Source organism: Colossoma macropomum, unplaced genomic scaffold (genome assembly GCF_904425465.1).
Source record: "Colossoma macropomum unplaced genomic scaffold, Colossoma_macropomum, whole genome shotgun sequence".
Taxonomy (NCBI): domain Eukaryota; kingdom Metazoa; phylum Chordata; class Actinopteri; order Characiformes; family Serrasalmidae; genus Colossoma; species Colossoma macropomum.
In genome coordinates this window covers 24,748,207-24,770,930 of record NW_023494792.1, presented here as the reverse complement: position 1 = coordinate 24,770,930, position 22,724 = coordinate 24,748,207, and the positions used below count along the sequence as shown (strand labels likewise).

The 22,724-nt window shown below is 38.7% G+C and overlaps 1 protein-coding gene across 1 annotated transcript; it reads right to left on the bottom strand.

Moving 5' to 3' along the window:
- Window positions 1-3,725: 3,725 nt before the first annotated feature.
- itfg2 (integrin alpha FG-GAP repeat containing 2) lies at window positions 3,726-22,715 on the bottom strand. The gene is made up of 12 exons (XM_036576677.1): window positions 22,362-22,715; window positions 21,006-21,101; window positions 20,710-20,751; window positions 20,450-20,615; window positions 20,192-20,331; window positions 19,740-19,888; window positions 17,258-17,352; window positions 16,943-16,996; window positions 16,047-16,138; window positions 15,721-15,838; window positions 12,152-12,325; window positions 3,726-3,876 (listed from the first exon to the last, which is right to left on the bottom strand). The coding sequence occupies exons 1-12, from the start codon at window positions 22,455-22,457 to the stop codon at window positions 3,797-3,799; spliced, it is 1,302 nt and encodes a 433-aa protein (XP_036432570.1). The 5' UTR covers window positions 22,458-22,715; the 3' UTR covers window positions 3,726-3,796.
- Window positions 22,716-22,724: the final 9 nt, after the last annotated feature.

Sequence of the window (22,724 nt, the reverse complement as noted above, 5' to 3'; positions counted from 1 at the left end):
TGGAGTGTCTAGAACGTCCATAAAAAGTTTATGCAAATCGCAGTTAGCTTAGCACTAACCTACTACTAGAATCCCATAGAGACACTAGCAGTTATTATCATTATTGTAGAGGTGGGTTTTTTCATGTTTTGACTGGGTTCTGACATTTACTGCTCATATTGAAGGCCTATGTCTTATTAGATATTAACTCTAGTTCTTTGTCTAAATTTGTACCTGAAGCTGGTATAACCAAAAATTAAAAAACTGAAGAAATCTGCACTCATGGAAGTCAGCCCAGCAAGAGTCTAGAAAGTGTTTGTTCTTTTCCACTTTGTTTAAATGTCCATCTCTTTACTGGAATTTGATGCATCAGAAATTACTACTTTTTAGACACATTTCTAAGTCAGCCCAGGGTTTCCTGTTTCATCACATGGTAAAAGCAAACAACAGCCAGGCCCTGAGAACCAGTGGCCTATGCCTGCATGTGGCATGTCTGTCCATTCACGGTCACACAGGAAGTGAGTCTGACAAGAGTGGCAGGAATGCTGAGCGTTCCCGTCCTCAGCCTGGCCTGAACATATAAGGACAAACAACTTCCAGCCCTTTAGCGTCATTTTTTTATCCCAGCCAATTTCAGCATAAATGCCAGTTTGATTTGGAGCGATTGAAAAGGTCACAATAAAAACAACAGCATTAGCCTCTGTGCTGTCAGCTTCATATGACTTGATGTATGATACGTATATTCCCTCACAGGAGCAGAGAACAGCAAATGGTTTTTCCTAATGGTTTTACTCACTGCCTTCAAAGGAGCTTTAATGTCAACTAAGGTCATGCAGTTCACCATGACACTTAAAAGTTAAAGGACTGGTTTGGCCAAAAAACAAAACAAAACAAACAAAACAGATTCCCATTTTTTTCCATTACAGATTACTGATTACCTGTTAAAAATGTAACTGTAACCTAATGCAAAGGATTACTATATTAGATTAATGTAATCTGATTACTCTCCATTACTTCTAGATTTCTTATGTTAAATTAAAGGTGCTTAATCAAATAAAGAATGAGAAAAATAATTTCAACAAGGCTTTTTTAACAACAATTTAACTGAATACCTGCCTCACACAAAACTGCACTGGTTTATGAAACAGCATGATAGATCATATAAAATAAGAATATAGGTGCCTTAAATATTGAGCCTTACAGAAACAGTCCCTGAAACAGTCACTTTTAATGAAACAGCCAAACCTAAGATATGAACATTTTTAAAATATAAAGCTGACAGATTACAAATTTGAATAACAGTATAATTTGTTTGAGTTTAGACATGTATACTCAAACCTTGAAGTTCAGAAATCAAGCTTTGAAAACCAGGAAAAAATTTGAAAATCAGTACTCTGAGACTAAAACACAGGGGGAACTGTAATTGGTTTAATGATCCAGTACATTGGATCAAATGCCAAATAGTTAAAAACTATACTGCTCCTGAGACTTTTACTTCTTTGACTTATTTATTACAAATCTGTTTTTCATGCCAAAGTCAGAAGACCAATCTGGTAGATCCCTCATCAACAATAATCCTAAACAAATGCCATCAAACCCCTTCACATCAAACCCCTTTTTACCCTGTTAGGCCATGTGCCTGGTCATATTAAAACAATTATTCTTATAATATCATTTGAAAGACAAAATTGGTTTCCCTGTAATCTTTGATCAAAGTGTACTGATTTTTGTACACCGCTAAAACGTCATTCGGAGTTTTGATTACATCACCACAGAAAAAAACAATAATAACCAGTAATATCATGTTTCATCTGCTTCCTTCCTACCACCCCCAAAACCACTGAGCAAAACACTCAGGATTCATATTGATTTTAATCACAAATGGTATCAGAATCTATCTTACATGAGTCCCTGACTTTAACCATTTCCAACCTCTTTTTGTCTCATACAATTCAACAGGCTGTTTTTGGAACTGTACCTTTTAAGACTGATAAACGTAAACGTCCTCTGCTCTGATTGGCTGTCCTGTATTGTGCCTTCATTAAAGTTCAGTCTGAAATTCTTAGGGACATGAAAAAAAGCTTCAGCCATTCAGATCCTTTAGAAGCCTATGATAGATTTGCTTTACAGCAGCCAGGAACAGGAGCAAATTTTAAATTTTTTCCAATCCAGTAACTCTGCTACAGACTGTCTGCAGTCCTCAGTGTGAATGGGCAGATATGTAAATGTGCTGACAAATTCAAAATCTGTATTTGCAGGTTAGTTTCTATATATTTGCAAAAAACGCTCAGTTTTCCATGACATGGGCTCTTTAAGAGTGAGAAATCCCTCGTCTCAGGAGCAGAAGTCACTGCACAACACATGGAACACATCAAGGGCACACGCACACCTGCGGACACACATCCAGACTCAAGGGACCGCAGCAGTATAGGACACTTTAGTATTCTCTCTATACATAGATACCTGACTGAACTGAGTGATTATAATAGTTTCCCTCAGTCAGTGACAGGCACTTTTAATTCCTGATGCCAGGTAACTTACATGCTCTCATGTAACTCCAGCAGCAATCAATGTGTCCTCCTCCAGTCCCCACAGCAGAGGACTCCCTGCTTTATAATGCATGAAGCCCTGGCACCCCAGAGCACAACCAGAGATACTGAATCCTCCCCTTTAGGCACCATTGCCAGTTATGGTACTCCACACCAGCCCCCAGAGAGCAGTTCACCTACCGCTCCATCACTTACACATCGGCTACGTGACTCTTTTCGCAATGTAAGATACGCACTTTTATAATAATGAGGTTGTCATTGTGAGGTTTGTGAAGAAGCTGGAATGGACAAAAAAGCAATAAAGCAGTGCCTCAAAAAAGCCCACTAGATTTGATTTTAAAAATTTGTTTCCAAGCTTAAATTATCTAAGAAGGAACAGGAAGAAAAACCAAGAAAAAATGAAGTTACAATCAGGACCATAAGTAGGATAAAAAAGGTTTGTGATGTCCATTTTTTCAGAAATGTCATCTGCATTACACAGTCAATAAGTTAACTGCCAGTCACTGCTGCTTGGAGAGTTTCCTCGCTGTTTCCATACTGAATCCCATAAAACTCTTCGGAACTACCGAGGTCCGTACATTGTTCTATGAAAGTCTGTTTCTGCTACATGGAAAAAAGGCCATATAATGTATTAATATTGAGAAAGTATCTCATAATTATGACCTTATATATCATAATAATGACTTATAATAATGAGAAATCTCATAATGAGACATTTTATCGACTTCTCATAATTATGACCTACTATTCCATAACGAGAATAAGTTCTTATAATTACAAAATGCTAAGTCATTGTTATGAGATACTAAGTCATACATAAGTCAAAATTATGAGAAACTTTCTCCATATTATGAGATTTCATTTTTATGAGATACTAAGTCTTAATTATGAAATAATCTCATTATTATGGGATAGCAAGCCATAATTGTGAGATTGTCATAATTATGACTTCTCATTATGATATAGTAGGCTAACATTGTGACATATAATCTTATTATTACAGGAAGTCATTATGAGATAGAAAATCATAATTGTGGAAAACCTTCTCATTATTATGACTTGCTATATATATATATATTCAGTGGCAGAAACAGGCTCCCATACTGTGCTCATGCTAGTTATATGCATGTTTGGTCTAAATCTGTCTTAATGATACATGCACTTCACAAGACTTCATGAATGAATGAAGGAGTAAAGTAAGACTTGAATAAATTTATTTGTGAATTATTTACACAGAGCAGGTGGGTGAGGTTTAAAGACGGTTGCGGTCATTCTGCCATCTTCCTTTCTGAATCTCTGTAGAGCAGATTTCCAATGAGCTTCCGAACAGCAGCAGTGTCAGTGGGGTCTGTCAGATATAGAGACACACAAGATATACATGTTATGTATATACAGTACTATGCAAAAATATCATTTTTCAGGAGATAGTTCTGCTATCATTAAAAGTCATTAAAAAACATTAAAAGCTTGAATGGGAAAACAGAACTCCTGACAATCATGCATGACCTGGCAGACCACCTAAACTGTTACCATCAGATAAACAGCACTTAAAGCTTCTATCTTAGAGAGCTCCACTCTGCTGGTGTTCTCAGAACAATGTGCTGACCACCCCAAAGTCCAGACCTCAGCATCACTGAATGTGTTTGGGATTATTTGGATCATGAGAAGCAGGAAATGCAACCATCTTCTAAAACTGAACTTTGAAGGTTTGGAAAAAAGTCTCTGCAGATTTCTTTGAAAAACTGAAAGCAAGTCTCCTGAAAAGAATGAAATCTATAACAAAGGCAAAGAGCAGATACACTAAAAACTGAAAATTTTGATACTGTATTCAGTTGGTGAGGCTTCTGTCAAATTTTCTGTTAAATACATTTCTGCATATTTTCTAAAGCTGAAAAATAAATAACTTGTATTTGTGTTTTGATAGCGTCTGACTTTGACACAATTTCGATTGCACTTGTGACAAATCATTTATTTGTAGCAACCATTTATGGACAGATTAAGGACATTTAGCTATTGATTTAAACGATCTTACACATATTTTTCCATCACTGCCTTGACGGTAATTATAAGATGAGACAGTCCTGGTTTCTGCCAAAATGTCAAAGTGTGTCATCAGGTGGATCTCTCACCATATCAGTGACAGAAAATCAAGATAGGTAAAAAAGGTAGGAGGCACTGAGCACAATTTTCCTTTAAGCTGTGTATACGTGTGTGCGAGTATGAGTCTTATGAAAGTGTGGAGCGTGGTTTGCGAATAAAGTTTCCAAGCAGACAAAGCACTGATGTAAGTTGCTCTGCATAGGAGCGTCTGCTAAATGGTGTAAATGTAATATAACTGTAAATAAATTCCTATCTACATGTAGTAAGCCTCTATTCTCTCTACTGTCAGAACATACACTGCGATCAGCTATTGTGTCAACTCAGACAGACATTATGTACCAGTAAGTCTAGATAAAACTCACATGAACAATACACTAAACGTTTCACAACCTTTAACTGTTATTAACATTTCAGAAATCCTACAGATTCTATTGAAATGTGCTTGCCATTCCAAAGAAAAGTTACTAGATTAATGAAATATAAACACTGTCAAAGGTGTATGGAAACCTCTTCTAACTAGAGGATTTGGCTATTTTTGCCACATCCACTGCATAAAAGCATAAAATCATGCATACACTTATGCAGTCTGCATAGACAAACACTGGCAGTAGAATGGGTCAACCTGAAGAGCTCAGTGACTTTTAACCTGGCACTGTAATGGGATGTCACCTTTCCAACAAGTCATCTAGTTGAATTTCTGCCCTGCTAGAGCCACCCCGAATGACTGAAAGTGCTATTGTTGTGAGATGGCAACATCTAGGAGAACAAACAACTCAGCCGCAAAGTGGTGGGCTACACAAACTCACAGAACGGGAGCAATTTCAACACTACTACCAAGTTCCAAACTGTTTGTCAGGAACTTAAATCTTTGAGTTTGAGGGTTCCAATATTCACACACAAGCCCAAGATCACCATGCACAATGCTAAGCTTTGGCTGGAGCTGGTATAATTGGACTCTGAAGTAGTGGACATTTCTCCGAGTGAAGAATCACACTTCACCATCTGATAGTCTGAAAGACAGATCTAGGGGTGGTGCATGGAGAATGCTACCTGCCTAAAAGAGCAGTGCCAACTGTAAAGTTTGATGGAGCAGGAATAATGGTCTGGGGCTAATTTTCATCATTTGGGCCCCTTCATTACAGTCTTAGTGTTACAGTGTACCATGACATTTTAGAAAACTGTGCTTCAAAATTTGTGGCAACAGTTTGTAGAAGGCCCTTTCCTGTTTTAAAATGACAACTTCATGCACAAAGCAAGGTCCATAGATAGGTTGGTGTGTTTTGTAGGGAAGAACATAACTGGCCTAAACAGAACCCTCACTTCAACCTTATCCAACACCTTAGGGATGAACCAAACAATTGACTGTAAGACAACCACATCAACTCACTAAGGCTCTTGTGACTGAAGCGAGCCATGCTCCAAAATCTAGTTGAAAACATCTCTCAGAAAACTTGGCAGTAAAGCAGAGAAGTGGGACCTGACTCCATATTAACGTTTTGTAAGGAGATGTTCACATATGGATGTAATGTCCACCTATTTTCGGCCATGTAGTGTACACCTCGGTACTAAGTGATAAACTGTGTGCAGCTTAGGAAAAAGTGATGTCCTGTCTACTTTAGAGAAGCATTCCTTACAAATAATCATGGCAAAAATGTGGTGTAATTAAAAACCGCTATTCTTGCTCACATCAGTGCAAAATTATATTTTTGGAAGGGTTGATAGACACAGAAGTGAAAGGTCTCTCACCGTCTGCCACTGAAAGTGTAAACACTTAGTGTGCTGCTAAATGTGCTCACTGCAAACGAAGCACAGAGAGCGCCTGTTTGGCTCTCATTTGAAATGGGTGGGCAAGGTGTGAAGGAGAACACATTAACAGATATGAGAGAAAAACACCTCAACTAACAAAACATCTACAATCTCACTCACTCATCTCTCTCATAATACTACAGGGAACCTACAAAGCAGATTGAGCTCCTACTCCTTCACCCATTTAGAAAAAAGTGATGCAGTTACACTGCTTATTTCTCACATGGCTGCACTTGATGCGTACACATAAGTTTCAATCAATTGAAATGTCAGCTACAGCAAACTAGCTGTACGAGTAAAACCTGACAACAAAATGCCCATTAGTCCACTGTTATCTTAAAATACAACTAAAGTTATAACATAAAACTTAAAAAATGGAATCTGTGTTGAATGTGTTAAATATTTTTATGTATTACTGTTATGCCCAAAACCTACTAAAACAAGAGTGTCCCTATATCTCAGCACTCAAGAATGTGAGACACCTCCTTGCTGCCCTGTTTCTAAACTCCACCCCTTTCCCCCACTAACCTGTACACGGTCTCTATGTTACAGACCAGAGCATGTGAGCGGTGTAGAGAGGGAGCAGAGTGATGTGATTTTGCTCAGAACATGGATTAACTTTCCAGAAAGTCAAAATATCAATGCTCTCTCTCTCTCACTCTGAAATCGCTCCGGTATTGCTCCATCCTGTGAGCCAGACGGTCCACACTGACTACCCCTGTGTGACATGAGCGATGTGGCAGTGACTGTTACAGATCGCAAACGATGGCCTTTCACACAGCATCTGCCCTGCGGAGCTGTTCAGCAGACCAACATACTGCAAATTATCACTGATCCCAACAAATTTCTGCAAATATTACACAGACGTAGTCTTGTGTCGTCCAGTTGTCCATACATTCAAGACACATAAATAAATATCATAAGAATGGATCATGTGAAGCAGACACGGAGCGGGGTTTTCTCCGACATGAGCGAGGAGCGGGAAATGGAAAACCCGGAGCAGAGCTAGTGTGGGGTGATTACAGAAATGCTTTGATCAAGGAGTGGAAATGTCTACTGCACCACTCAACTCACACACTCTGTTACAGTCTGAGCAGTTTGGCAGAAGCAGAGCAGAAACAAAAATAAGCTCTCACTGTACAGGGGCAAAGCTAGATCTTTCACAGTGGGGTGGCCAGGTTAGAATCAGTGAATTTATTGGGGTGGCAAAAGAAAAAAATAACAGAGTGGTAAATAACATGTGCATATCTTATTGCTATGTTATTAAAAAAAAGCTAAAATTGCAAAGTCATTGCCTGAAAGTAAACTGAGAGACAAAACCGACAATGTAGTTTATTCATTTAGGAAGAAAGTATTTACACATTTGAAACCAATAAATTAAATGCAACACTTTTTCAGTGCATCAATGTTAATATTTTAGGTCACAGAAGTTAATCATTTCAGCAGCCTTTGCTCTGAGGTTGCGCAGTGGAGAGTACTGCACAAGCGATTAATGTAGCCATAATTATGTATAGTTTAACGAAATAGCATTATTGTCTGGTAAACTACATTTTTAAATGCAATTTTACTCTGGACAAACAGGAAACGATTTTAATTTTAAATTAAAACGATTTGAAATTATTGTTGGTATGATTTCTCGTATTGTTTTCACTGCTCAACAGTATTTTATTGGTTGAAATCTTCAGGTGATCCATGTGATCCAATAAATCAAATGTACTGTGCTATATCGATGTAGTTAACTCTTTCCTAACGTAGAAAACCAACATTTGCTGCTCTAGTTCTCACAGGTCTGCTTAGCAGAGCAGTTTATCACAGACAGCTATACTGATAATTTTGAGTGCAGTGCAATAGGTGGTAGGTGGTAACTGTCCTGATGACAGCTTTTCACCATAAGCATAACCAGTCACACGGGGTAGGTAGTACAGTTTTTCTGGTGATTGCTTTATTGATGGCTGACAATCTCTTTGAATAACTGGGGTGGCCAAAGGGGTCAAGCTTTACACTTTGGAGGCATAGCCACCCCTGGCCACCCCTTGGCTATGCCCTGTCACTGTAACATTAATAACCAGAAAGATTCTGTCTTTCTGTCACTCCGGCACCAGTCACTCAAAGTTTACTCGCTCAGATTTGGGTCTCTATTTTCTAAATGTGCCTCAGTGCAGCATCAGTGAACCATAATCGCTGGAGGTTTAGCTTTCTCACTAAGCTAACGTTTACCTCTAGTGCTAATGAGGATATGAATTAAAAGGCTTCAATGAGCCAGAATGTACCTGTGCTGGGGTGAAGTTGTGGCATGCTAAGCTACTGCAGTAGGAGGCTACCTGCCACTAGAACAGCTCTACACCATATTTTACAGCTTGTGTCATAGATTTGAAATAGAAATTTAACACTGTCATAATTTTTTTATTACCAACTTCAATTATCTACGTTAGCTAACTGCTTACTGCACAGTCTAAACATCTCAAACAAGTAAGCTACACTGGCGCAGGCATGTTCTGTAGCTGTACACACATTTCCTGTCACCACGTAGTTATCCTCTCATTAGTATACTTTAGGATGTTTGACCATGACAGGTTCAAGCTCATTCATCACATATCAATTAAGCTGCTACATAGCGCCCAACGCATCACTTTTTTCAGATGTATTGAGAAAGCCTGTGTTTTCAATTGAAAAATGTAAAAACGTGAAATTCAACTCTGTGCAATGGTAACACATTTGATACAAATATCAGTCTGAAAAACTGAAAACCAAAACAAACTCTATCAGAGAGACAGCAGAAACTTTACAAGCAACCAAATCAACAATTTGGTAAATTCTTAAATGGGAAGAGAAGAGTATAGAGAAGGAAAGGAATGGCTCATGATTCAAAGCATATCAGATCATCTGTCAAATATGATGGAGGCAGTGTGATGGCATGTGCATGTATGGCTGCCACTGGAACTGGGTCACCGGTGTTTACTGATGATGTGACTGATAATAGAAGTAGCAGGATGAATTCTTAAGTGTATAGAGCTATATTTTCTGCTCAGATTCAGTCAAATGCTGCAAAAGTGATAGGATGGTGCTTCCGAGTATAGGTGGACATACCGTGACATACTGCGGTACACAACATACCGTAAAGGGAGCACTAGAGCTTCTCAAGGCAAAGAAATGGAATGCTCTTAAATGGTAGAGTCAGTCACCTGACCTCAACCCAGTTGAGCATGCTTTTCACTTACTGAAGACAAACTGAAGGCAGAAAGACCCACAAACCAGCAGCAACTGGAGGCAGCAGCATTAAAGGCCTGGCAAAGCATCTCAAGGGAGGAAACTCAGTATTTGGATATATCCATGGGTTCCATGGGTTAATACTTGGGTTTGCATCCAAGTATTAAAACAATCATTGTATTTATAATTATGTTAGTTTATCCAACTACTTTGAGACTGTGAAAATGTTTTTTTGTTAAACCCTCTGAATTAAAGCTGAAAGTTTACTGCTTCATTTCTAATTCATTGTGCAAAATTACAAAAATTGCGTCACTGTCCAAATAGTTATGGACTTGACCATATATATACACATACATACATACACACACACACACACACACACACACACACACACACACACACACATATATATATATATATATATATGCTCCTTGTTTCTATGATCCCTGTTCATTTTCATTTTGTCAGCTCCTCTTACCATACAGGAGCACTTTCTATAACTACAGACTGTAGTCCATCTGTTTCTCACCCTGTCTTTAGTTGGCCAGGACCCCCAAAGGACCACCACAGAGCAGGTATTATTTGGGTGGTGGATCATTCTCAGTACTGCAGTGGTACTGATATAGTGGTGGTGTGTTAGTGTGTGTTGAATGATTGATGAACCTCCAATAAAGTTAACATGTGAGTCTACATGTTGGACTTTTTTCCCCTCATCAGTTACATGATTAGCTATAGGTTAAACATAGGTTAACTAAAAGCAAAAAACAGGTAAAATATTAAGAAAAAACACTGACTTATCATTAACCTATTAGCTACTTTCTTCTCTTTACTCGCACGTCCACATTCGGTTACAAAACAGGAACAAATACAAGATGTTCCCTGTCCCTTCCTCCATCTCTCTTTCCACCCAGAGGCGTTCAGGCCAGCTGCGTCCCGTGGCAGGCTGAGGTAATCAAGCTCTGACAATCATGTGGAGACTGAATTATTAACAGGAGCCACAGGAGGTGACCCTGAATTTTCATTAAGAAATCTCTACATGTCAGCAGTTACTGAGTGCAAAAAAAAAAAACAACCCCTAATCATAATCAGGCCATTTATACAGAGCTAATTACATTTTGTCCCAAATTATTTTCTGCATGTTTGAATAAACAGTGAAGTGTAGAACACAAGGTAGTTCTGCCCCCCAGATCAACACTGCTCTTTAATTCTCAGGCTGCCCCATACAGGTAGAGACCATCTGGCAGAAACTGAGAGGGGGGAGTATTGAACAGTATGTGGCACACAAAACATATGTGTCTGACAGATATAGGTGATAAACACACTCTATTTATAGCCATAAACAAAACTGTTAGACTGAGTGCTATTAAAATGTTAATGTTTAGAACAGCTGTACAGTATTGTTCACTTACGAGCTGAACTGGTTCTTTAGTCACTTGCTCTGCAATCTCGAAGCAAACCCCTTTTACTAAAAGTGTATCATTCTTGCCCCAAGAACATGAAGCTTCCGGAGCCTGACCTGCTTACTTTTGAAACAGCACAGTCAGACTCAGTTAACAGTGTGGTTTATGGTTCACTATGACGTAACTCATTTACTCATCATTGGCCATGCAAGTTGACCCCAAATGTGGAGAAAATATACTGTGATTCTACTGCTACATATTGCGATTCCGATTTGACTGGTGATTTCTTAAAAACACAAACCTTGATGTCATTTGATGTCATATAGTGTCATAAAAACTAACAATGCAATATGAAACAATAAATCACAATGCAAAAATGTCATTTCTCTTTAAAATGTGATATTTCTTTAAGGTGAACCCAAATAAAGTCGGTATGTGATTCCACATTATGGATGTATTTTCCCCTCCTCAGTTACATATTAACTGTTTTAAAAAAGGTTAAACATCAAATAAAAATGTTGACTTGTGTTATTCCTTATGTTATTCCTTAGCTACATTCTATTAATGACGCCACTTCATGCAATTGTAATACAACTGTTTGAACAACATAGGCCGCACACTTGACCGGCACATTCATCATCAATCAACACTTTACCAGCACCAGGCCTTCCACCTTCCAGCACTAGTCTCTAGGGGTGTAATGATACACAAATTTAATGATCCAATAGGTATTGCTGTACTTGCATCATGAGACATTTTTGATACAGAATTAGAAAAGAATTGCTAACGTGACCTTTACATTTATTTATTGTTTGGTAATTTTTTGTTGAAGGGATAACTGGCAAGTCATTTTCTGCAATATAAGACATAAAATGAACAAATATAACATTAATAAAAGTGCAAAATGTATGTTACATGTTGCACATACGTGTTTGGCAATCACATGTATGATTATAGCTGTGACTGAAATGAGTGAGAGAGGATTTTTTTTTTTAGGGACCTGTGATATCGCAATAGTCTGTATTGTGACAAAGATTTGGGGTATATTGTGCAGCCCTAGACATATTCACATCTACAGACACAAGAGCTTGTAAATTCACGTTTACTCACCAACTCCTAGTTTGTGGAGCAGAGCTGTGTATTCGGGTCTTTCCTCCAGCACTCTCTGCAGACTGGTGGGCTCCATGCGCTCCAGCTCAACCCGCCAGTACACATAGATCTTATGGCTGAAGCTCACATACACAAGGCAAGGGCTATTCCTGCCCTCCTTGCATGCATACTGACCTAAAGAAGAACAGAATACTGAGGCTCAGAATAAGAATTGTAACAATCATCTTGCCAGGTGATGAATTGGTGTTTACAAGAACAAAAAAGGAATGGAAAGCAGCATGTGCTGTGATCCCCCCCGACCCCTCCCCCAGAAAAAAGAAGAATCCTCCAACATCCATGTAGAAGAAAATGTTGTTTAGTCTGAAGACAAAACAAGAACACACAGTGTCACTGTTGTGAAGCATTGCTCTTATGAAGCATCAAAAACTATCTGACTGCTAATGCCACCCCCTTGTGGAAAATTTTCAGCCTGCTAAACGTGAGTGAGGGAGTATGTAAATGAGTGAGTGAGGGAGTTAAAAGTCTGTGATCTCTTGCATAAAATATGCACCCAATGACCGTGTTGAAATTCGAATCTCCAGGCTAGCCCTTATTTGCCTTTATTGATGGCCAACATTTAGCTCAAAAAAAGAAAAAAAAACAAACACATGAATATCCAAATTTCAAAATTAAAAACCGAATACCTATCCAATTAACGAATATCCGAAGAGTCAAACACTCTGGTCCAGCCCTACAGTCTAGGTTGAAACACTCCTCATAACTTCAAAATGAATAGGGAGGGCTAAACATTTGAGTTTGGGTCGAGTTGTATGTCATGACATCACAAAAACAGTGAGTTCAAAATGGGCCATTTTTGCAGTTTAGTTTTCATCAGGGACTGTACGGACTTGGGAGTGAATGGTACATTTTAAAACTAACGATGTGTACATACTACTTCACACTGCTTTATCTATCTGTACATGTAGCATGTACTGTATTGATATAATGGTTAAAAACCTCATATATACTGCTTAAAAAGAGAGAGCTGATCTGGAACCAGCTTTTAATCTTCACTTCTGAATGAACAAAAGTACATGGAAAGTTCATCATAGACCAGCACTTCCTGTGCACATTCACTCAGTACATCAAGGCCCTGAGCTTGACTTTTCTCAAAGAATGTTAAGATGTATTCTGAATACAAGCACCCAGCAGCCAACAGCCACGAACACACTGCCACATTAATTTTAAGTGAGATGAGGATTGGCCTCTACATCTTTTATAAGCTCCAGTGTTTTAGGCCTACCTAGGGAAGAGTGTATGCACACGGATATGCCACGCTGACAGTATTTTATTCTGTTAATGCTAAGCGAAGGCCTAATTATCCATTTGTGAAGCTCAGCAGTCCTGCGAGGATGACAGTGTTTATTAGATGGCAGGGTATGGAATTATGCTGTCACTGATGTGTGCTTTAAAACACAGACTCTTCTCCTATGAGTCCTACATCAATCAGCCAGAGACAGCAGGCCTGAACGGCAATGTGTTCAGCATGTTCCACTGGGATGTGTAAAAAATACCAGCTTTGAGTTTACATGGATTCAGCATGAATACTAATAAGCATTACAGCATCCTGCCTGTGGAAATCTGCCATGTAAATGTGTTGCTTTTATATCTAAACCTGAATTCTGGTTTACGTTATTGGTTTACTGCTCCTGCTTGCTCACAGCCATTTGTTTGATCCCCTTAATGCAACAATTACATAATCTCTCTCCAAGGTGCACTCATTCTTGTGTAATAATGTACTGGACAGAATGGAGGAGAGAATGCAGGACTGAGAGAGGGAGAGAGCTAGTGAAAGAATGAGAGTGAATGTGTGTGAGAGAGGAAGAGAGAGGCAGGCAGGGGGATAAGAAAAATAGGAGGTAAAGACAGAAGACAGTTTATGAAAAAGACTGAGATTCTTCTTCAGCTTTAAGCTCCTACATTGACATCTAGTGGTGACCCACAGGATTTCAACAATGACACTGGCAACAAAAGTAAAATCTGCACAATTCTCCGCTTACCTCAAAGTATTTAATCAGGTCTGATGTCTGAAATTTGCTTCTTTAGTTTTGCACTGGAGCTACAAAGCTAATAAAGCTAATGAAGCTAATGAAAAGTTTATATCACATCAATGAGTATCATGCAAACTGCCTTAATTATCACACATTAACCTAAAGATATCATACTCAAACTACTCAAATGCTCTACTACCCCACAGGAAGAAATACACAACTAACAACATCACAGCACACAACGTGGTCATTTTTAACATGATTGGGTTGAATCCATTATTCTTTCCCTTCTACATCCAATCCAGCATTTTCTGTTGATATCAGATCGCAGATCGGTGCCATCTCCAGTGCCATCTATTACCTACAGAAATGGACAAACATCATCCCATAGCTAATAACAACAGTAGTAACCATCTAAATTTTGTCTGTTCTTTTGTCCATTTGCATAGAAAGCTTGTGGATCCAAAGCAAAACTAAAGAAGCTCCAGGCACCAATGTTTTGGCTGATCAACTATTGCTTTAATTCCCACTAAACGTTTGACAAGTCCACCCGCTCAGGCTGTTTTCATACCTAGTCTGTTTTCTAAAGTCCAAACTAAACCCTTTTAATACCTCAGCACAGCAAAAATAATACCATTCCCATTGCATAATAACTCCAATTATTACTACAGACAAAATGAGTTCATTTCAGAGACGGCATAATGTGACATTCTGGACTGATATTCTTGTTTTGTATTTGGCCTACTTTTTCAAAATGATCATTTTATAGTATGTTTAACTGTTGCAAACTACCCCCTCTTGGGCCTACACGTTAGTGCATTTGGTGAGGTCATATGCTTTTTTCCCCTTTTCCAGCTCCACCTGTTCCTCCACTAGACACAAATACAGATCATTCTTTGGACTATTTAAGACTCCTAAATATACTCCTCTGTTTTTTCCTGTCTGTTTGCAAAGTCTCTGATGTATCTACTGAGTACTGAGTCTTGTTTTTTCTTCGTATTGTTCCCATTTTCACCCTTGCCTTGTCTTTCTGGTTTTCAAATATGGATCCACCTCTTGTGTTAGACTGCCCCTAATAAAGCCATTTTGCACTTGCAAATGACCTACATGCCTTACATTACATTAATATTGACTTATGATCAAATCTGACTGCCTGATCTCGGGTATTTGGCAGTTACTTTAATTTGCAGTTAAATCGTTTAATTTATTTATTAAATACACACATACAATCATATACTCTAAACTGAGAACTTTAGTTTTATTGGACAAAATGTTGTGTGATCCAAAATCAAATGCATTACTTATTATTTTATGGCTGGTTACATTCCCACCAGCAGTGAACTGAACCAGGGTTCTCCTGAAAGCAGACTAGGGCTGGTGGTATTTGGTGGACCATGGTTCTTTTAATTTTTTTAGTGCCCACCCGAGTATGGCTAGAGCATTCAGACCTGTCAAAAAGGACTGAAAAAAAACAAAAATTTAGTCCACACTAAACAAGGAAGGTGTGAGAGCACCATTAGAGTAAATGGAAAGCCATACCGGCACAGAAGGCATTCACATTCTCATCAAACTGGAAACGGACCACCATACGATTATGGTCGATGATATATGTTTGGCCATCCCAGGCACAGGCAACTACCTCTTCTCTCCCATCACCCTAAAATACACACACACACACACACACACACACACACACACACACACCAACCATTCAGCAGTTTACTAAACCATGCAAGAGCAGTTATGCATGTTCAAGTATCCAGAGACCGAAGCATGTGGACAGTCACTGAAACTGTTAGTGCCACTCTGCATTAAATACTATGACAAACTGGGTCTTTAAAAAGGTATTGCACTGGCCTACTTACAGTAACATCCAGTTTCTGCAGGGCAAACAGCTGATGGTCCACCTGCACTGACCACAGCAACTGCTCAGAACTGTCCATTAGCTTCAGAGTACCTGTAACAACAGCAAACAAAATATGGTCTCATGTGAGAACAAAATATATATTATTCATCTATATATAAAAGCACATATACTGAATAACCTTTGAAGGAAATAAAGAAAATTTCTGATTCCTTTGATTTTATGACTCTCAGGAGACGGAAGCAGCTTTCAGCACAAAGAGGGCAGTAACAGTCTCATCACACCCCTGAGCCCAGTGTACACTCACAGAGAAAACACAGGAGGGAGAGAAAGGGAGAGAGAGTGATAGAGCAAGAGAGAGAGAGAGAGACAGAGAGAGAGAGAATAGGCAGGAGAACAATGTGCTTTGTTTCATTCAGACACACAAAACGGCACATGTATTTGCAGTTTTCACTACATGCTGTAATGTAAATGAGAATTTGATTAATACTTTCTCCCCCAAAAAATCCACAGACTCTAATAAACAAAGAAATACCATCATCAATCTGGATATTTGCATAGCTTATTAGCCTGCCCATACCTACAACTACATGAAGAGGTTAGTCAAATGAAGGCTAATGTTGCAAACAGTAACTAAACTATGTGTTAACATAATGCAAATGATGTTATGCTAATCTGTGGCTACCAGATTCCATTTGATTTCAGCAATGTTAGCATGATCGGTCAAGCAATTCCTTTAGCATGGGTACTGGTCTTTCTGGACAGTGTTTCTACATTTAGAATAGTGTTTATTTTGGGTGGCTGTGTGTAAAAATAGCTAAATACACAAAAGCTGCATGTAAGCCCGTGACTGCCAGAGGGTTGGATGGATCACTCAGCTAATGCAATGCTACTCACCATCTAAAGTACAGAGAGCAAATAATCCTCCTTTAGAGTCATCGTCCTTCGACCCTACAGGACCAAAGAGTATAGGATGTCTCAGAAAATCTTTTAACAGTAACATGAGTAACTAGGAGTATAACAATGCATGATGACATCCGGATGTGCATGGTGGAGATGTGACAATACCTCATAGATAATGGGAATTTTATTAATTATGGCATTAAATGCCTTTGTTTGAACACTAAAGTTTGCAAAGATGGAGAAACATATAGGACACATGTATCAGTGAAAATGTATGCATCTGAGTGAAAGAGGGATTCTATGCGGTACCTCTGCTGATGCTGCCAATCAAATGGGTGGACACGTTTTTATTATGGATACGGCCAGTGGTGAGGTGAAGAATAAGGTCTCTGGAGGGCCCTTCACTGTGACAGGAGAAACAGAAGCACACAATGACTCATCAGCTGGCTTTTCAAAAAAAGAATCCTATTAAAAAATCCTATTCCAACCTGCACAGCCGCGTCCGCATCTGAATAAAACCCCCCAACAGCAGTCAACAATTATGCATTATTTTCACTTACTAATGATTTTAGGAATACATACATATAGAATTTCTATACCAAACACAATGACTGATAAAGTCTGCATCCAGCAGTTGTGGCTGATACAGATACCAATAACTAATGTATTTTTTCTAAATCTCATATATAACACTATAATCTGCACAATGCAGAAAACACAACATATGTTAAACTCTGTAAATCACCTATAATCATTGTCCTAAAACAGCTAAATCAAGCATGATAATTACTGCATTTAGCATATCGCTGTAAAAACTGCATTATTTTATGTAATCACTTTACATTTACATTCATCAGATGCTCTTATTCAGTCACTTACAATTACAGGTGAATGTACCATCAGAAGTCTTGGTCAAGAACTCTCATTGCTTTAAAGGAAAAAAAAAGATGTGTGTCCTATTAGAAAAAATGTTTTCATTTTACAGTGATTAAATTAATATAATGGGTGCCAGTAACCTGTGCACCCCTAAATGACCTCATTACTTCTTCCTAATCAATAAGCCTGGTCTCCGATCACTGAATGACAGGAATTCTCAGCTTCACTAGTTTAGAGCCACAGCATTACACAGTATAATGTTTACCCTAGGGTAATCTTTTAAATGTTACAATAGTGATAGCTGCTATTTAACTAACCCCTCTATTTTTCTTGTTAAATATTTTATTTATGAAATGACAATCATAAATGGAATGCCAAGACACGAAATACAAATAACAGTATAAAACATCTATTTTACTGTAATTATTTAGCTTTTTGTATTGTATTTATGTAGATATATATATTTACTGAAATTTAAATAACCTAAGGTACTTTATGATATAAATATAATGTTCTGTTGTCTACCAACGGTACAAAAAATTGCTTTTAAATAAGAAAAAAAGAGAGCAAGAGATTATTGCCTCTGACCAATGACATTATGAAATGGGAGGAAACAGTTCACAGGTTGAAAAATGAATGGAAAACCTCATAATGCTCAACATCGCATCTGTTTACAGGGAAAGTCCCCCCTTTAATGAAAAAAGAGCCAACTGGCTTGTTGGTAAAGCCACAAGCGGGAAATCCCTTCTCTCACTGTGGAGACACAAAGTTTTTATAAATGTTTATCAGATTTTACCAGTGATTCCAAATATGTTTTCGAAATGTTAATGTGGCTATTAGTTTCAGATTTATAGGTCTCTCTCCATTTAAAGACACAGGATCCCGGTCTTGTATAACTGCAAAAAACTGCCCAGCAGCACTAAGATGATAAGATGGCGGCCAAGTGGCCTATAAAAAGAGGATCGCAAAACCGCAACTAATATTTCCTCGATTCCTCTCTCCTCCATATTTCAGCCTATGACAAAAACCCTGAAAGTTGCTTTTTCCTACCAATCCTCTTCTTCACCTCCGCGACTCAGAAACTGATTTTGTAACGCCATCTTACTGGCTGTCCGAATACTGGAGGAGACGAATCCAATTCTACTTTAAATTCTGTGTTTTGTTTGTGTTTATATATTCCTGTACTGTGTATTTTGTACCTGGTGTAAATCGTGTTTTTGTGTTATTAGAACCAAACACACAAACTATTTATGTTACCAGTGATTTCTAATTCGTTTTTGAAACATTAATGTGGATATCAGATTCAGATTTATAGGTCTCTCTCCCTCCAAAGAGATATGAGCCAGGTTTTGTATGACTGGAAATAACTTCCTGGGGGCGTTGCCAAAATGGTCACTGAGCGGAAAGACTTTCCCGTAAAGGCTGTGACACGAGGTCCACCAGAGCCGGTTAATGAAGAGCCTGGCCTCTTACCATTTCCCCCGTTATATTAGAAACATGAGTCCAAAACACAAGAGGGCACCTGTGAGTGAGTCCGCAATGAATGGGGGCGAATGGCGCTAAACAGCTAAAAATGAAAAGTTAAAATAGTTTTTAATCACTTGTCCAGAAGTTTCTTTTAATTTTAAAAAGTAGAAGGATGTATTCCACTGAAAAAGCAAAGAAAACATACCTGTATTTTTCCTTTTTTCTACAGCAAATGGGTTTTGGGCAGCAGGACGCTAGCAATACGGCTAGCAAGTGCTGAGTGGCTGGAACCACTCATTGGCTGTTTCGCGCTTAGTGACGTCATGAACGTACATGAGGTGTCGTTTTAAATCGCCCTCTAGCGATCGAGAAACCCGGAAGACATTACAGAGCTAAAAATTCTCCTCAATACTGGTTCTCTGAGTCCACTCCACCACTTTGCTCTCACCCAGTTGAAGCGTTTGAGCCGTCCTCTCCAGGACCTGCAGCACCCTCTTGTGTCCAGGAGCAGAGCAGGATGGCATAGCCACAGCCAGGCTGAGATACCATGAGTTCAGGCAGACCCTCTGGACCTGGATTCACAGACAAACTGTCCACCTGTAGGAAAAAAGCTTTCATTAATGTGATGTGCAGAGTACTGAGTAAATACCAACACTGGTCCAACAGTAACTATTCTCTACTTCCATATAAGAAGAATTTTACTAGCATTTTTCATATAAGTATATTTCTGGACCAGCAACACATCTGAAATTGACAAACCAGCTTTTCCTTTTCTATGGACACAACCATGATCATTATAATAATGAAAGGGCAGCAATTCTGCATTTAAAGATTTTATGAGTCAACTTTATTGAACAGTGTGCATGGAGCAGAGTGCTGATGGAGTTGGAGCATCAGTACCTGTCCCTCCAGGAGCCATTTCTTCAGTAAGACCAGCTGACCTCCACTCAGGTCAGCGGCATCTTGTGGCTCCTCCCATCGGAACGCTCGGACTACCCGGTCAGTGTAACCAACGACAAGCTCATTGCGTCCATCCCCATCTAACACACAGACAAGCCCACAGATCAATAAACCCACACATTCAACTGTAACTTAGACTTAAGCAAGACGTAACTTAACTTGTAAATACCTGACAGGTCAGAGTGAAGTGACACTCACCAATATCACTGATGAGCATGACTTTGGTGTTGGCAGGGATGTGCTGGGTAAAGCAAGGCTTTTGCTCGTCCATATCCATCTGGCTGGACGACTCAGCTTTGCCCGCAGAAGCAGCAATATCAAACAGGTGGAACCATCCTTCTGCACCTACTGCCACTACAAGGTTCTAGAAAGAAAAACAGCCCTCAAAATTTAAATATGAGGCAAACGTTTTATAATGTCATACTTTGGTGAACAGAAGACCACCTCCACTAACTTACTTTGCCTTTATTGCAGAGGTCTCCTACTCCAACACAAGTTAGCTAAAAAACAAAACTCAGTCATTAATAGTTTGCATTTAAAATGGGCTTGAGATAACAGCCATTACTGATTTTATAGGGCAGGGAGAAATGAAATGAGATCATAATTTTAAATCATTTTCAAAACTAAAACCTTTTTCTCAACAGAGGCATATGTGTTTTGTATTGGGCAAGCTCATTATTTTGCCTACAGAATTTAAATGTGCCAACATTTGTTTCTTTATGGTAATTCTTATTCCATCCTGAGCAATACACACCATTCCCACGCATGTTCTTGTGATCCAGGGCTTGGATTCATCGTTCTTATAGATGTATAACTTCCCACTCGTGTCGCCAACAACAAGTTCATTCAACTAATGGAGAAAATCAGAGTGAGATAATACAACAGCAAGGAAAATCTGAGCTGACAACATTGTAGTAGCAAGGGGAAAAAAAACGATACAAGAGATTTGGATTATTCATGTCTATGTTGGAATGTTACAGCAGAATTACACCAATTCTTCCCAACTTCCGCATAATAAAATAGCTAAGATGTAAGTCATTCAGAGTGGTTTAATGTGAAAAGTTTACATTCTATAGAAACATACCAAGTCAATTCAAAGTCGTGCTGCTAGGATCCAGAGATCTGAAGAGTTTAATGCCTCCAAAAGCTCCCACACAGAAAGTTATTACATAAAATGGTTATAAATATGCTGCTTGATGCCTGAGACTTAGTTTTACAATAGTTTTGAGATAGGGTTTAGGCATAAAACAGATTTTTCAAAAGCATTCAGAGGTACATGCAGGGCCTTGTGAGGTAAATAGTTCCCAATTATAACTTTTTTTAAAAATAAATAAATGAAACATTGATAATATACGTTACGTTTAAATATAACGTATTGTTGACATTGTGACCCCTGTTTCCCATCAACACCACTGTAAAGTCTGTAAGATCCTCTGCTATTAACCATTTCACATCAATCCACTCTGAATAACTTTGTGTACATCTCAACAACTAAATTATACTGAAATTCAGAAAGATCAGTGGAACTGCCCTTTACATGAAGAGTTCACTATTTCTTCTCAAAGTGACGACATATAGAAACTCACATTACAGCCCTATTATTTCATGAATTATACAACGTATAATTCATAACATTTGCATAACATTGCTTCATTAACATTATATCAGTTTCTAAAGACAATTTGGCTGTTTTGTTCTAGGGCCTGTGGAGCCCACATACTGAAGATAGTTCTTCAAGTGTTCCTTAGTAAAGGTCAATGGTTCTATTTAGAATCATGAGTTCTACATAGAACCATTTCATGGTTAAAGGGTTCTTGGCATATGAAATGGTTCTTCAGATTGATGAAGAATGTACTGTATTTGGTTCTATAGTGAACCTTTTTAAAAATGGGTCTGTGTAGCACCAAACGAGGTTCTTCTGTTGTTACAAGCTTGACATTGTAACAACAGCAAAACACCATTTCGGTGAACCGTTTTCAAAAAGGTTCTGCACAGAAGCATACACCGCACATTCTCCATCTAAAGAAACCTTGAAGAACCTTCTTCTTTTTTAAGTGTGCACGGAATGTAATCTGAATATCTTCAATATCTTTTACCCACATCAACTCACCGAGTCATTATCAGCATCTCCGAGGCAGATAGCATGTGGGAACAGAGAGCCCGTGAAGTCGAGACACACCCGCTGAACAAAACTGAGGGAGCGCATGTCTTTATCTCAGACCCGCCGACTCACACAGTTAACCCGCTCAGGCAGACAGGCATCTCTGCGTCCTTTACACAGAGAACACAGCTAAACCAGCCAAATAAGCGAGAATATGACACGGGTAACAAGATTAAGTTACACTACGACATCGTCAGGCACGACTTTTTCACATTTTATTAGTTACAGCCAAAGTGCTTCACAGCTAACTTTACACTTCCGACACAGCAACTCACTGTAAACACAGCGCACAGCGCACGAGGCGTGAACACG